Source organism: Gavialis gangeticus, unplaced genomic scaffold (assembly GCF_001723915.1).
Source record: "Gavialis gangeticus isolate Ggan-Ray unplaced genomic scaffold, GavGan_comp1, whole genome shotgun sequence".
Classification (NCBI taxonomy): Eukaryota; Metazoa; Chordata; order Crocodylia; family Gavialidae; genus Gavialis; species Gavialis gangeticus.
Window position 1 is genome coordinate 55,624,642 of NW_017729025.1, and position 16,114 is coordinate 55,640,755.

General features: G+C 47.6%; 1 protein-coding gene across 1 annotated transcript in view; it reads left to right on the forward strand.

The window, feature by feature from the left end:
- Positions 1–9,715: 9,715 nt before the first annotated feature.
- The window catches only part of PROX2 (prospero homeobox 2), a 15,644-nt gene continuing 9,245 nt past the window's right edge, over positions 9,716–16,114 (forward strand). The window contains exons 1-3 of the mRNA XM_019518803.1: positions 9,716–12,147; positions 13,766–13,873; positions 14,892–15,086. Coding sequence (XP_019374348.1) covers positions 10,675–12,147; positions 13,766–13,873; positions 14,892–15,086 — 1,776 coding nt within the window. The 5' untranslated portion in view covers positions 9,716–10,674. The remainder of the gene's footprint in view (positions 12,148–13,765; positions 13,874–14,891; positions 15,087–16,114) is intronic.

Consider the following 16,114-nt stretch of genomic DNA (forward strand, 5'->3'; position numbering starts at 1 on the left):
GGGGGGGGGGGGGGGGGGCGTGTCCCTCCCGCCCGTCCGGGGGTCTCCGGTGGCGGCACCGCCCCTGTCCCAGTGCCCTTGGCAGGACTATACCGTGGCTTGCCTCGCCTCGCCTCGCCCTGACCCTGCCTCGCTTCGCCCCGCCCGTACCTGCCGCAGGGCGCCGAGCGCCCGGCTCAGGCAGCGGGACCGGGACAGCAGTGGCAGCATGACAGCGGCAGCGGTGGGAGCGCGGACACCGGAACCAGGCCCCGGGCAGGCCGGAAACGGAGCGGGCCGAACCAAGCACCCTTCAGCGCAGGGGGAGTCGTGAGGGTTGTACCAAACAGAGGGGGGTGAAAAACCGAAACGTCCTGTCGGGACAACGGGACAGAACCACTGGGAGGGGGATAAAGAGGACTCAACCACCTTGAGGGGCTGCTGCGAGCCCCGCTGGGCCTGCTGAGGACTGGACCACTCTGAGCAGGACAGGGGGGCCTTGATATCTGGCTTGCGCTCCCTCCCCCCAGTCAGGTGTCTTGGTACTGGCTGCAGGTCCCTGCCCCAGGCAACCTCCAGCCATGCAGGGCAGGAGCAAGGGCAAGGGCAAGGGCAAGGGTGTAAATTAGTCCATGGACACACGACCTAAGCAGCTTGATGCTGTTCACGGGTGCTGGGGAGCCCTGGCAGGAAGTCCGAGAGTGAGCAGGGATGGGCCTGGCAGCTGTGGTGGCAGTGCAGGCACCAGCAGAGGTGATGTGGAGAGCTGGCAGCACAGGGTAGAAGGCTGCACTCCCTGCCCAGGCCGTGCCCTGTCTTCCCAGTAGACAGAAGGCCCCTGAGTCCTGGTTCCCAGGTCTGGGGCTGTAGCCAGAGACTGGGGGTCCCGCGTCCCTCCCTGGAGCACTAGCACCTGGGTCCCCCCAGCAGGCTGGCTCCAGGGAGCTAGCAACACGCTCGGCTTCTGCCTGCCAACATCACCCTGGGCCAGCTCACCCCAGCGATGTTCCCACCACGAGGCTGGAGTTCCAGTGTGGCTATGACCTAGCCGGGATGCCACTAGGTCGCAGGGCAGGCCCTCTACACAGCTGCAGAGGGAAAAGAAATGTGCAGCAAGCCCCCGCCTTTATGCCGAGGGAAGGGTGGGATTCTCTCACCTGACCATGGCTCTGGCTGAGTGCTGTGCTCCTGTGCAGGCTACGCTGTGAGATGCCTTGTTGGTTTCAGTGTACATGTTGCATGAGTTGAGACAGAGCCTCTGTTCACATCATAAAGTGCTGTATTAGAATTAGGCATCTGCAGAAGGGAACAAGAGTTAGGACTGGGTGCTGTGTTATCTTGAGCATTTCCTACTTTTTTAAAGTGTTCAATGGTGTAATGACACCACTAACTTAATGTCATTTTGTAAAGAATTTCCTCGGGGAAGGAGTACAGGAAAGGGAGAAGAAGGCAATAGGAGGTGGAATCTTTGAAATTTGTTTGGTGTGTAAAAAAAGAACTAAAAAGGAATAAAAACAAATAGAGCTGATACAGCTTTTGGAGCAGTGCATCTCTAGTATGCTGCTCTCCTTTGAGCAGGACAAATAGAAACTAGCTGCCTTGAATCCAAAACTCCTGCCTACTAGAAAAAATGCATATAGCAATTGTAAAGTACCTGGATACAAATGAATGAGATAAGAGTTTTATTGAGAGATTTAATTCAGTTGAGCTCAAATAAAACTGCGTAAGCCAGTATTCTGTCTGGCTCCTTGTTCAAGCTGTTCAGCGGGTAGCAGGTAACAAATCCAACAGGCTTTTTTGAATGAGATATGTGAGAACTGGGTTACTCTTTGGAGTCTGTCCCTCTGGCCAGGCAGATTATTTCTTATGGTTTATATATTAGGCACTTGTCCAGTGCTGAGGAGAGGACACTTACCTATCAGCTATGGTGAACAGCTGTCTCTAATGCAGGGGTGGGCAAAATGCGCCCCGCGGGCCAGATGCAGCCAGCCAGGCCATTCTATCACTGCAGAGCCCCTAAAAATTCAGAAAATTAATATTTATCTGCCCCTGGCTGCTTGTCATGCAGCCCTCGATGGCTTGCCAAAACTCAGTAAAAATAAGTGTCCGCCCCTGCTCTAATGGCTAGAGTTTACATCTGAAAACATATAATGCTAAGTATTATTATTTAGATGATGTTCCTTTTCTAGGTGTCACATACGGTGTTGCCAACTCTCATGATTTTTGTCGTTCTTAAAATCTATGCTATGGGAATGTGAAAAACTTAGCTCTTTCTTTTATATAAGAAAGAGCTTTTATATACAAGAGAAAGCTAAGTTCTTCACATTCCCAAAGCATAGACTTTAAGAACAACAGGAAAATCATGAGAGTTAGCAATACTGCACATACACCTCAAAGATCTAGCTGCAGTGAAGAAAAGAAACCACAATCAAATTAGAAGCCACTGGTAACCTATGCTGTATTCCTCAAGGCAGCGGTTTTCAAACCGTGGGGCATGCTGTCCTGGGGGGAGCAAAGGAATGTGGGGGGCATCATGCGCAAGGCATATTTTACTTTTAAAAATTATCATCATTATTAATATTATATTTGACAACATTGCACACTGAAATAGTACGAGTGAACTTTTTGCAACTGATTTCACAGGTGTTACAATGTATTTAATTAAACCAGTGATCATTTCCATAGCAACAACATTTCCCACCTTCCAGTTTAGTACACCAACCATATCTACTCTTACGAGACAAAAAAAAATCACAACAAGCATTTTGCAGTGCAGCTTATTCTGCTAGTGAGTTCAGTATTTTCATACTATTGAGGTGAAACTGGATCAGTACTTATTGCCAAAAGATACTGTTATGAAACGAAAGGCAGAAGCTGAAATGCCTAAAGTCATGAAGTATAGTATCTGTGAATATCAATTTCAATCTGTGAATTAAAAACCTACAACTGTAGGTAATTTAATTAGGTAATTTAAGTTGTGTTCAAGTTTATGAAAGCATATTTTGCATGTCTGCTTTTGTCTGAGTTGGGGTGGAGGGGGGCTTAAACAAAATTGTGACTCTTATTGAGCTGAGCCCTTCTGTTTGAAAACCACTGCTTTGGGGCTATCTAAAATGTCTGTATCCTTCAGCCTCCCCGTCCAGCATCATTTTTACTAGCTGCAAAGAGGCCCTACTTGCTTCTAGCACTGGTGGATCCATCATGGATGGTGGGACAGTATGTTTCCAGACTAGGTTCAGATTCCAAGTCCTTCTTGAGATGTTGCTGTCTGCTCCACAATATTATGGCTGTGGTTCTCCCTGAATAGAACAAAGTGCTACTGGGCCCCACTTTACAGTATCTGCAGTCCTTTACCATTTGGCATTAACTCACTTCCCCTGCCCAGCTTCATAGTCTCCTACAAGTCAGTTCTGCCTTACATCCTGCTGTTCCAATCCTCACCACCCCTAACACATCCCAGCCGACACATCTCTCTCCTGATTGCTTCTCAGTCTCTTGTGGGCTAAGATCAAGTCTAGTCACTGCACTGGTCTGTTACCCAAACCGAGATGGATTTAAATGGCATTGTGTAATGGAGGGTGCACGCCTGTCCAATGCACTGACAGGATGCCCTACAAGAGTCTTGTAAATAGATTCCTGCTGGCCAGCTTCCAATGGGAGGATCTTGGCTGCACACCTACTTTATGGAAATAGGGGACTCCTTTGTAGCTTGCTCCTGTGGTATTTGGTTAAGGGCAAGTGGGACTCTGTGGCATCCAAACCCCAAGCCTCTCGTCTTGGGCCTGCACACAGGATGCCCATCAACGGATTGAGGAGTATCTGAAGCCCCAAGTTGAAAAGTCAGGGGTGGAGGATACTTGCCAGTTGTAGTACCACATATAGTGTTCAAATGATTAAGACTTGCTCAGTCAAGAGGATTTGGAACTGATTTGGCTAATTTGACATGGAATATGAAAATTATTCTTCCCCCCAAAAACTTCTCTCCTGATGTGCAACAAGATAGAACCCAGAAGGTTATACGCAGAATTATTCTACCAGGACACACACCCCTACGTGGAGAGCAGTGTTGCCATTTACAGACCCTCTGAGCTTGCTGAGTGGTCTGTGTATCTGAGCATCCCAGCAGCAGAATGGAAGGTGCCCTGATCCCTATTACTGAACCTGACCCTTCTCTATCTGCATATTCAGAAGTATCCTGAAGCTGGTTGGCTGCTACTGGCTTCCCCACCCCATTCTAGTAGGGACCGAGCTCAGATAGAGTCTTCAAAGCCAGTGTGACTGCTTCAGTGCCCCTTTCCACTCAGCACTCTCTCCAGAAAACCCTGGGATCACAGGGTACTCTGCGGACAGCTGCATTCCTGCTGTAGCCAAGGTAAGTGCACCATCTTTGTGGCTGGGTTTTTGGTTGTAGCTGGGTTGATCTAAGGACATAGGCAGGCAAGGTTCTTTGGGTAGACGTTATACCAACTGAGTAGTTGAGGGGAAAAAATTATTTGCAAGCTTTCGGGCACAATCACTCTTCTTCAGGCGTAGGAAGTCTCTGCTGTTCTGAAACTCCAAGGAATGAAGGAAACATTTCCTGGAGTCTCAGAACAGCAGAGACTTTCTATGCCTGAAAAGGGGTGATTGCGCCCAAACGCTTGCAAAGAACTTTTTCCCATCTACTGAGTTGGTCTAATAAGATATCACATCTACCCAAAGAACCTTGCCATCACTGTGGGGCACCAGGCCTGCTCTGGCTGTTCATTGGAAACTGGGAAATCTGGAAGTCAGGGGCATCTCTTGATAGCAAGATTTTGCAGGACCTGGCTTTTCTGAGAAGGATTTTAGAGGCTGGCTGGAGAAGTTTATGGGGAATGTCTGTTTAAGAAAAACAATTCTGAGGTTTTGGGGGAAGTCAGGATGTCAGGGTTTGGGGGAGTCTGGCTTTGAAGAGTCTGTTCTCAGAGAAGGTTAGCTTGCAGATTTCTGAGGAGTCTTATTCCATTTGTTTGTCTCTTCCTTCTTGTAAAAGAACCCTGCTCCTTTTTAATGATTCTGAGGAGGCCACTGATGATAACTGCTAGTAACACTCAGCATCAATCAGGTGTTTTACAACATTCACTAATACATCTGGCAAAGGAGCTGAGGGCTCAATGAGATGGTACCTGAGAGCCCACATGAGAAGATCTCTATTGCCATAAACACTGACAGGAGCAGAAGTGACTGTTAACATTGCTGTACGCCTTATAGGGGCTAGGGACACTGGCCTGAGACTATTACTCTTTACTTCTCTTACACAGCATTGCACTTGTCCCCTGGTACCTGAGGCTGCCTTGATGAGCAGAGCTGATGAGGCCATTCATTGCATCAGTCAGTGGAGCTCATGGATGCAACAGTTATTCTGGGCTCTGAAGCAGCAGCATTCTCTACTGAGGAGGAAAGTGCAGAATGTCAAAGAGGGTGTGCATTAACTGCAAGTGCCTATGCCTGTCAAGCAGGGTGGGGCACAGAGCACATCCTGTCTCTAAGTTCAGATGTGGTGCATGCTGCACCAACAGCTGCCATAGAGGGGGCTGAAAGTTCTCATCTTGCCTTTTAAACGTGGGTGTGGGGAGGGATTTCCAGCCCCTGGATTCATCCCTACAATGCAGCTCTTAAGGAATTTTTGGTTCCATTTACCTATAAGGGGCATGGGTGCAGGTCCAGAGAGCTGTTCAATCACAGAGTGAAATGAGGGCAGGCTTTGTGGCCCCAGGAAGACAGAAGGAAACAAAGGATCCCAGCTAGAAAGGGCCCTTTCAGACTACTCGGCAAACACCCAATCCCCCTTCCCCCAAGCCAGTGCTCCTGGGATGCAAAGTGGGCTCAGAATACAGCCCTGCCCCATCTATTCATGGATCCAGCAAGTAAAAGGTGACTACTTGAATTAAGAACACCTTCTCCCTTCCAGAGGAACACAATGTAGTTTGAGGAGTCTTCCGGAAGGAAGAAAAATGGACTGAAATCAAGCCCAATGTTTCAGTCCATCTAAATATCTGGGGAGCAAGAGCAACTTGGGTACCTGGGAAAAGCTGGCATTGTTGGTCAAAGCTTAAAGTTCATAGACAAGCCCACACCTACCTGCTGTAACTAGGAGGAGTTTATCACCCTGGTGTCTAAAGCTTTAATCTGGAGAAATCCTTCAGCTTCACTTTTCTCATGAAAAAGATGAGGCATTCTGAGAGAGCCAAGTGCCAAAGGGAAGCACCAAATATGTTAAAGAGCAGGCTCCTAGTGCCATCCAGAGCTTGAAAATGAAATGGCTGAAATAGGCAGATAGATGGCATTATATACATCACATGATCACATTATGGGGACAAACAACCAGAGCTTCTGTAAAACCCTTCCAATCAATAGGCTACTTTCAGAGTATTGGAAAAATAGTGCAGGTCAGCCTGGGGCGAAGGGTAAGAGAATGTAGTGGTGTCATTTACTCAGACTTTAAAAAAACTGACAAAGTCCCTCACAGGAGGCTGTCCCTGACAGGAAAACAATATAGTAATGGAGTGAAAAGTAGAGTATTTTCATGGACTGCTAGAAACCAGCTCAGAGACAGAAAACAAAGAGTACAGATAAATGGTTAGTTTGTAGCATGGCAAAGGGACTCCCAAAATAATATATTAGAATGGCTGATGCATTTATTAATGAAGTGAGGTAGAGGGAGGGCAGAGAAGTGTCATCATTTGTAGGTGATACAAAATGTTTAACCACAGGTTCCTCAAGACTTGAGACATCTGAAAAACTACAGAGCAGCCTTTTAAAGGCAGGTGACCAGGTAGCAGGAAGGCAGATAAAACTGACTTCTGACAAAGGCAGTGTTGCACTTTGGAAGGAATGACGCAGTGGAATTACACACATCGGTGAATTCTAAATGAACTGTCAACATGTAGGGAAAAAGGCCAAGGTGCCATTGCAGATAGCTCAGTAAAATCCCTGTTCACTTTGCAGTGCCAGGTAACAAAAGCAAATAGCTTTTAGTCTGCATAAACAATCGGATATAAATCAGGGGCTTTCCCCCTCCTAGGGCACTGTACTGTTCTGGAGCACCATATCCCAAAAGCATAGCATGGAAGCAGAGGGGATTCAGAGATGTCTAACAAAATGACAGGGGGACAGAATCAGACTTCTGTGCAGAGACATGGAAATAATGGGGACGTTTAACATAGAGATGAGATAAATAAGACTGGACATGATGGAGGTGTACAGAATAATGCCTGTATAGAATAATGACAATGAACCCCTGGAACTCATTACTACAAGATAACATTGAGAGCAAGACCGTTGCAACATTTCCAAAAGTATAATAAGAACAATCTCAGAGATATTAGGCATGATTTAAGCATGTGCAGAGGAGATTTAAACCCTCCTGCTTCAGAATTTGATCTAGCCATTAAGTGATCAGGGTTAGAAAGGAACTTCCCCAGTGAAGGTTTATTCCATGATAGTCTTGCAAGGTCTCTTGCACTGGCTGTTTTCAGAGACAGAGTATCAGACTGCGGGACGTACTACTCCTATTTCTCCTGTCAGCCAGTCCAACAGCTTGTGCTTTCCTCAGCTAACCCCCAACCCCCTCCTTATATTTTTCTGTAAGAAAAAACGAACATGTAAAAATAAACTACAAAATACTGCACAGACCTGTTAGTTCTAATTTATGCTGATGACAGCAAAGAGTATTCAAGAGTTTCATTGCTCTTGCACCACTGAAACCTTTTGCCAGCACTGCCGGCTCTGTAACTCCTCCCTGTTCCTAGTTATCAGTTATATTCCTCTATGTATGCCAGATGCCACGAAAAGCCTTGCTTATGGGTGTGTAGGCTTTATGCCAGTGATTCTCAGCTAGGGTGTCATGGCCATGAGATCCTTTTAAGGGTGTTGCAGGTTGCCGTATTGTATTAGCATTGTTAGGTTTGCCAGCATCTGCACATACTACACCCAGACATTTCAAATAGGAATACATAGCATCAGAACCACTTTGACCTGCTGGTGTTTCTGAGAACTGTGCACCAGAAGAATTGCTCTGTTATTTTTCTATTGTAAAAAGTGAAAGGAAAGAGGTGATATTTTCCAAGAGGCGCCTTGAATCTAACAAGGGGTGCCTTGAGTCTACTGCATTCACAATTACCCTACCTGGGCAACAACTGTGTTCCTCTGTGCTCCAATGCCCAGTGTCGGCAGAAGCAGGCAGCCAAAGTGCCCGAACCACAGCTGCTTATCTGTGCTGAGGAGCAGCTGAATGGAACATGTAATCCTTTTTATTTTTCAGGCAGAGCTGAGCCTTCTCCGCTAGATAATGTGGATGATAGTGCATGTGCACCTAAAATCCTCTAGGGGTTGCTCTATGGCATGGGTAAGCAATTATTTTGGCTGGCAGGCCACTTAATGAGTTTTGGTGAGCAGTCAAGGGCTGCACACAAAATCTTCAGAAGATATAATTTTAACAAATTATACATAAAAAAATCATATCTAAAAATCACACATCTACTATAACAACCTAATTATATTTTTAAAAATATTTTTGTCCCGACTTATGTTTTTTTGAGTAGTGTGTATAGAGGTGATTTCATAATAGCTCAAGATAATGTCTTACTCTTTTATACTGTGTGTGGGGAGGGGTGTCAGGGGGGTGTATGGAGTGTGTGTGTGGAGGGGTGGGTGTGTACGCATGTGTGTGGGGGGCTGCCTGCGTGCTAGGTTCTGGGAGCTGGCCGGGGTGGAGGGGCAGGGGGCGCATGCAGCAGAACTCACCCGGCCAGTGCGGTGCAGGTACAGTCCATTGCTCCCCCTGTCTGACTCACGGCTGCCCCGTGGCATTCCACATGGGGCCAAGTCCTGCCTGGGGCAGCTTGTGCCATGCTCCTGCCTGCACCCACCCAGCACCCACTGACAGCACAGCCCTGGCCCCAGCCCTAGTCAGCATGCATAGCTTCCCAGTGGGCCTGCCTTCCACCCGCTCAGCCATGCCCACAGGTAGCTGCTCAGCATGCAGGGCAGGAGGAATGGATGGAAGGTGGCCAGGAGCTGGAGCAGAAGTTGCCCAGTTGCAGGCCTCCCCCACTCCCGGGCAGGAGAATACCCTGACAAAGGTAATGCAATTAGAATGGCACTGTGTAGTAGAGGGTACACCCTTGTCTGCTTGCAGACAGAACTCCCTAGGAAAGCCTCATAGGTAGCTTCCCACTGGCCAGCTTCCAGTGGGAGGATCTCAGCTACATGCCAACTTTATGGAAATAGGAGACTCCTCCCTAGCTTGCTCCTGCAGCCAAATGGCCGAGGGCAAGTGAAACTCAGGGGCATCAGAACCCCAAGCCTCCAGGCTTGGGTCTGTATGTAGGATGCCTGCCAAAGGATCTGTATGTATCTGAAGCCCCAGGTTGGGGTGAAAGATACTTGCCAGTAGCAGGGCCACATACGGTTCTAGCATGATCAAAATGGATTTGGACCTGATCTGGCTAATTTGACCTGGGACATAAAAAATTTTCCTTAAAAAAATAAAAATAAATGTGGTAGCTGGCACACATCCCCACTGCTTCCTCGTGCTACCTGCTGCCCAGAGCAGTGCAGCAGGGGCAGAAAGATGAGGAGCTGCTGGAGGCCAGGGGGAGCTGGGCAGTACCTGGGCACCTGTAGCAGCAACACTGTGCTGGCTGGGGCCAAGGCCAGGGCCATCAAATGCAGTGTGGGCTGTCCGGGGTGAGAGAGGTTGGGCGTGGCCTCATGCATGCTACTGCAGGGGCAGCTGCAGGCTGGAATTGGATCTAATCAATTGGTGGGCTGGATTTTGCCTACTCCTGCTCTATGGACATCAAATCTAGGCTTATGCTTGGGTAGACAGTGTTTGGTTGCACAGTCTATCTGGGTACTTATACTCCATGTATCACCACTGTATGGGAGTTCAGTGTGGGAATGTGTAGCCTGACCAATGTTGAGCTTTGATTCCATTTATTACCATCTCCTATCTCTCTCAAGGCATTACACTACGTACATTCCCTTGACTTCTCTTCCCCTCAGTGGGAGATAAAGGTGTGCATTGTATTACATTTATTAATGGGAAGATCTGGAAAGGAGATTATCTTCATCTTGAAGACAGAAGCAAGATAGGTTTGCAGTCATTCTAACTTCTTGAAGGAAGATGAATCCAAGCCACAGACTGGCTCCCAAGAAAGCTCTGTCTCCTGCAGCCAACAGCTCCATAGAAAAGCAGGCACTACTGAAAGTCCTGGTTGCAGAGAGGATGTGGCTTCAAACCATTTGAATTTAGGACCAATGATCTGGTTCTGAATGGAAACAACTTCACAGTCCCAGGCATCAGCACAGTGCATTCATGTTGTCTTAGGCTGTGTGGCAAGTATGCTCACGCATGTTGAGCTGGTTGGAAGGTTTTCAGCACCTGTCATTCCTTGATGTGGCGGGTTTCAGGAGATGAGCAGGGCTGTCACAAGGAATCTGGGAGAAAAAGCTATTCCCACGTAAGTGGAGAGCTGCTATATTAGAGCTCAATGGTAACTTTTCTTGCTCTTTTCTCAGCTCCAGATCTCTGAGCAGCAGGAACACAAAACACCTCGTGAGACTGCAATCGCCAAATCCTACCTTGTCTCTGTCTTGCAATACTGTCACCCAAACAGTTCCTATCGTTGAGTGTTGGGTCTTCAACTTCAAAAGCAGGCAACAAAGGCTATGAATGGGAGCAGTGTCTCTAAGCAGGATGGAGAAGTTACTAGTTTAGGACACCCAGGTGTGCTGGAAAAAGAACCCAGTCTCCAAAGAGACTCTTTGTTCTCTTCTCCCAGTGTGCCCAACCTACCACAGCTCCTCAGCCAGACAATAGGCAACAGGATACAGGATCCAAAAGTCATTTACCCTTCTTCCCGGATAATGGAATTGCTTCATCAAGATGGAGAAGACTCATCTTCTAGGGAAGGAACACAAGCCCTGGCTCCTCCCTTGAGCCACACTCCCATCTTCTGCTTTGGTGACAAAGACCAGTTTGGCAATGAACACCTACGTGCCAAGAGGGCCAGAGTGGAAAGCATTATCCAAGGCATGAGCCTCTCACCAAACCCTATAGCACTTGGCACTAGTGTAGAAAGAGACAGAGAACATAACACAGAGAAAAGGACAGAGAGCTGTAGGGAGAACAAAAGAAAGCAAAAGCTGCCCCAGCAGCAGAGTCCACATGTGGCACAATTGGTGGGGATTAGCGCCAATGCAGAAGAGCACCACTACCTAAAGGAACAGCTTCAAGTTCTGCAGCAGCAGCTGAGGCAACTCCAAGAGAAATTCTTCCAGGTTCATGAGCTCAATGACTCTGATCAAACCCGAGAAGGGGCAGAGCAGATTATGCACTTACTGACGGAGAAGCATGGAGACAGTCTGGAGAAAAGCATTCAGGCTCTCACCAGAGACCAGCACAAAGTTCTTTGCGGGAGCAGTTCAGAGATGGAAGGCCACAAAGTGCTAGAGGAAGAAAGCAAAATAGTCATTAAAGGTGACCTGTCCTCTGAAGAAAGAACCCTTTCTGAGACACTAAAGGGTGAGCTGGCCAGAGTGGTGTCACAGGCAGTGGACTCTGTTTTGAAAAAGATCTTTTCCAGCTTCCCAGGCCATCTCTCTCAAATGTATGATAGCCTCCCCATGGCTACAACAGACAACAGAAGAGAGCATCTTGCTTCTGTGGAATGCTCTAGGAAAAAACAATTTCCTAAAGCTTCCTCCCAGAATTTGGTGAATTCACTGGCTGAAGCTCAGACTGAGGCCTTGTCACTTGTCTTAGAGAAGTCTCCAGACTTTCCAGCTTATCCAGTAAGTTTAAGAGGGGTGAGAAAACCCTGCCAAGTACCTAGCATGGGTTACCCGTTGCTCATGTCATCTCAAGTTCAAGAAAACCAGATTCTTAACCAGTTGCTAGGGTATGGTCAAACTGGCCATTGGAACAGCAGGACTGCCTCTTCTCCAGATAGGTCTTCCCCAGCATCTCTAGACCAACCATGGGGACCAGTCAAACTGAGGTCATCAGTCATGAGACAGCAGCAATATCCTACATCACCCAACTCCACTCAAATGGAAAGTTTGGCTTTTCTTTCAGCTGGCAAAGCAGAATGCAGGGATCTGCAGAGTATCATGGATGGGATGCCCTTCTCCTCAATCCATATATCCTTTAATGACTATCAGAAATTGACAGCTAGAGCCTCTAGCGCCAATAGCTGCTGATTGCTGACAAACACACGGGTAATAGTCTTCTGTTTTACCTGACCAAACTAAGAGCTCTGGTTTTGCATACTAGAGCAAGAAGCTAGGAGAACATGTCCAAATTTCACATAGTATTAGGAAAGGGACCTGGGTAGCCTATACACATCTGAATCCTTATGAAGGCCTAATATGTAAACTCTCTCTTTCATTCAAGAAGTTAGTACTGTGCTTTGTTCAGAGCTCAGCTCTCTTTTTCTGTGGCTGACTAGAGATGGTTTTGTTAGTTGGCATTGCTCACCTAAAAGGGTCCAAGGAATATCTTTCTGTACCACAGGGGTCAGCAACCCCCAGCATGGATGTCAGAGAGTGGTACATGAAGACATTTGGCTTGGCATGCTAGCCCTCAGGGCAGACGGCAGGGGAGCTATGAGAAGCCCAATCCTTCTTGTGGCAGCACAGCCTAGGCCCTTTCTCTGCCATCTGCTCTGAGGTGTGCGCACACCTGCCACCAGCAACGAGCCAAGCTGGGGCTCTGTGGGCCTTGATGCAGCTGCTTGGAGCCTCCCTGCCACTTGCTGTGAGCAGCCTAGGCTTTGTGGTAGACAGCAGGGGCTTGCCCAGAGCCTGGGTTGCCTGTGGCTGGCAGCCAAGAGACTGCAAGTGGCTGTACTGGTGTCTGCAGAGTCCTGGCCTGACTCATTGTTGGTGGAAGGTGCAGGTGTGCCTTGGAACAGATGGCAGGGAAGAGACCAGGGCTGCACTGCCACAAGAAGGATTGCGCCCCTCATGGCTTCCCTGCCATCTGCTCCTGGGACACCAACATCTTACAAGTAGATTCCTGAGGTTTTTTTGGCACTTTTCCCCAAAACATTGCCAACCCCTGCTGTAGCATCTGAGTACTGGGCCTGAAGGAGCCTGTGCTTCAGCAGAGCGCCCAATAGTGACCACTTCTCCCTTGAGATTGGCCCAGCCTGAAGAGCATAAGGCCTCCTTTGAACTGCTTCTTGGCATTTACAGCTTATACCACATTCCCAAGTGCTTTACATACATTGATTCCCACAAACCCTTTTGCAGAAGAATACATGGATGTTATTGTCTTTATTTTACACGGGGATGCTGGGACATAAAGGTGATGTGAGTTTCTCCAGTCCAAAGGGAAGTCAATCACTGAGCTCAGTTGGATCCCACAAACTCCTGGCTCTAACACCATTCTCACACCACATCTTAGATGTTGATGGCCCTGTAGTCCTAGAACTAAAAACACTATTCCATGAAAGTCCCCATTACAGCAAGGGAGAGGGTTTCCCTCAGCTGGGATTCCTTTCTTTAGCTGGGACTGTTGAAGGAAGAAGTGTTCAGTAATTAAGTCTGTATGGGTGTCAGATAGTTAGAGGACCTCCCTTAGACTGCAGCTCCTTGGGGAGCACTTGTCTTCCAGTCCCATTGTCAAGTAGCAGTGACTAGGGTATCTGAACAGAGAAGATGAATGCAGGGAGCCAGTAAGCATCCCCAGGGGGACATTCAGTAGATCTTTGCATGTGTATAGAAACAGGAAAGTTTTTCCTTGACTCCAGGATAAATCCAAGAGGCTCTGACCCCTGGCCACCTGAAGAAGGCCAAGTTGATGTTCTTCTTCACTCGATATCCCAGCTCCACTCTGCTGAAAACCTACTTTCTTGATGTCCAGGTAAAGATACTTGCCCTGGCTTTGCCACCTTACAAGGGTCACTAGTTTAATCAGCCCAATACCCAGGGTTATGCTGCGTCTCCACCACAGTCAGGATGGGCACAGGGAACTGTGCTCATGCTCACTTTAATTTAGCTAGCTCAACTGCCAACAGCAGTAATGACATGGCAGCATAAACTCTCTGCAGGCTGGCCACCTGGCAGGCTTTTACAGTTTGCACCGCCAAGTCTTCACAGTTGCTGGTACCTGAGCTACCTAAGTTACATTGTAACTAGCTATACTACAATTACATCTTCCACATGTCACATAGGTACTATCTGTAGAGACATAGGTACTGCACTGTCACAGGCTCCCATCTGATGTTTTAGCAACCCCTAGTAGCTGGTTGATAATGAACACATTATTTTCTTTGTGGGCCTTCTGTTTTGCCAGCTAAACAATGAGCAGCAGCTGTTTCAAAAAAGCCGTGTATGTGCTAGGGTAGAACCAGGTGATGGAAAGAATGGGAAGGAACACTAAGTATGGACAAGCGTCCAACAGCCCCACCAGCTATGGTATATTTGTACCCTTGTCCCTGATGATGGGCTTGGGGTTTAGCTTGATGGAAAGTTTTATCCAGAGCTGATGGGTAAAGGAAAAAATTCCAACCTAAAATCTCTGGGCATCATCTGTAGTCCATGCACTTGGACTGAAACTCCCTCCCAGTTTGCTGATTAACTCCCACATTGAACCTCTTTGTAAGAATCATGAGGCTCAGGTATAATGCCACATTTCAGTGCTTCTTGTAGAAAACGTCCAGGCAAAACTTTTTCCACTCTGTTAACAGAAGAACATTTGATTTTTGATTACTTTTCCAGAGGCAGGTGTAGCAGCTCTGGGGTAGAGAGCTGTTGCCATATTGGTGCAATCAGGTCTTTCCCTTCTTTAGTGCCTTTGCTTCACTAAAATGTGGTTTCTTCTCACATTGTCCAGCAGAGCACACTTAACCCCTGCCTGTCTGGTGTCTTTCATTACACAGTTCAACCGCTGCATCACTTCCCAGCTCATCAAGTGGTTCAGTAACTTTCGTGAGTTTTACTACATCCAGATGGAGAAGTTTGCCCGACAAGCCATCCTGGAGGGAGTCACAGATTGTAAAGACCTGATGGTTTCCCGGAACTGTGAGCTATTCCGTGCTCTCAACATGCATTACAACAAAGGGAACGACTTTGAGGTAAGACTGAGTTCAGCTAGGATGGAGTGACCCAGAGTGCCTCCAGCCATTAGGCCCCTCACTGTCACCCATCAGCCCCCACTACAGAGCAAAAAAAGAGAGAGAGGGAAGCTGTTTCTGGCTAGATTTACAACTAGAAAAACTGAGTATGAGGGCCTGAGCCTAAATCTAGAGATGCATGAGCAGCTGCAACAGCCCAGCTTGTGTCAGAGCAGTTTGTTGTGGTTTGATTTTGGGGCTTGATGGTAAAGATCAGGATACAGGAATTCCTGGTTCCCAGACTTATGGTTCCTCTGCTGACCCTGCATTTCCAGTTAATTCTCAAGCTCCTATGCAGTGTGTCCACCTCCATGATACCCAAGTCTCAGGAGTGACTGGCTGCTTCTTTGTGACCAGATTAAATCCTGACCCTCAGAACTAGCCTGAAAGAAGTGGTTGCAGGACCAAACGTTCATGTGCCATCTTGTGGTCCCTGAGAGAAATTACTCCAGACTTTGAGCGGACTGAGTTGTACATCCTTATATGCTCAGTCATAAGAACATATGAAGCGCCACTGGGTGAGACTAGTGGTCCATCCACCCTAGGATCCTGTCTCTGACAGTGGTAGAAATGGATGCTTTAGAGGGACAGCACTGAACAGGGTGCATCAAATGATCTGTCTCAGCATATTCTTCTTCACATCCACCAGCAGCCTTTCAGAGATGTCCAAGGATACATCTCTGACTGTTCTGTTTAATAGCTATTGTTAGACCCAGACTCCATGTGGTGCCCAACAGCCAGGGAGACGATGATCCAATTGCTCATGGATCCTGTTACTCATTAGCCAGAGCAAGCAGGGAGCAAACACCAGCACACATTGCTCACAACAGCTTTATTCAGAATGGAGTCAGCTTCGGTCAAGCTCCCTCACAGAGACAGCCCGTGAAACCAAAGGAGCAGCCTTGAACAATAGTTTTTTCCCACATTTATACACTTTGGTTTATACTCATTAACATTCACTCCACCTCTGTCCCTCCTTCTGTTCCACC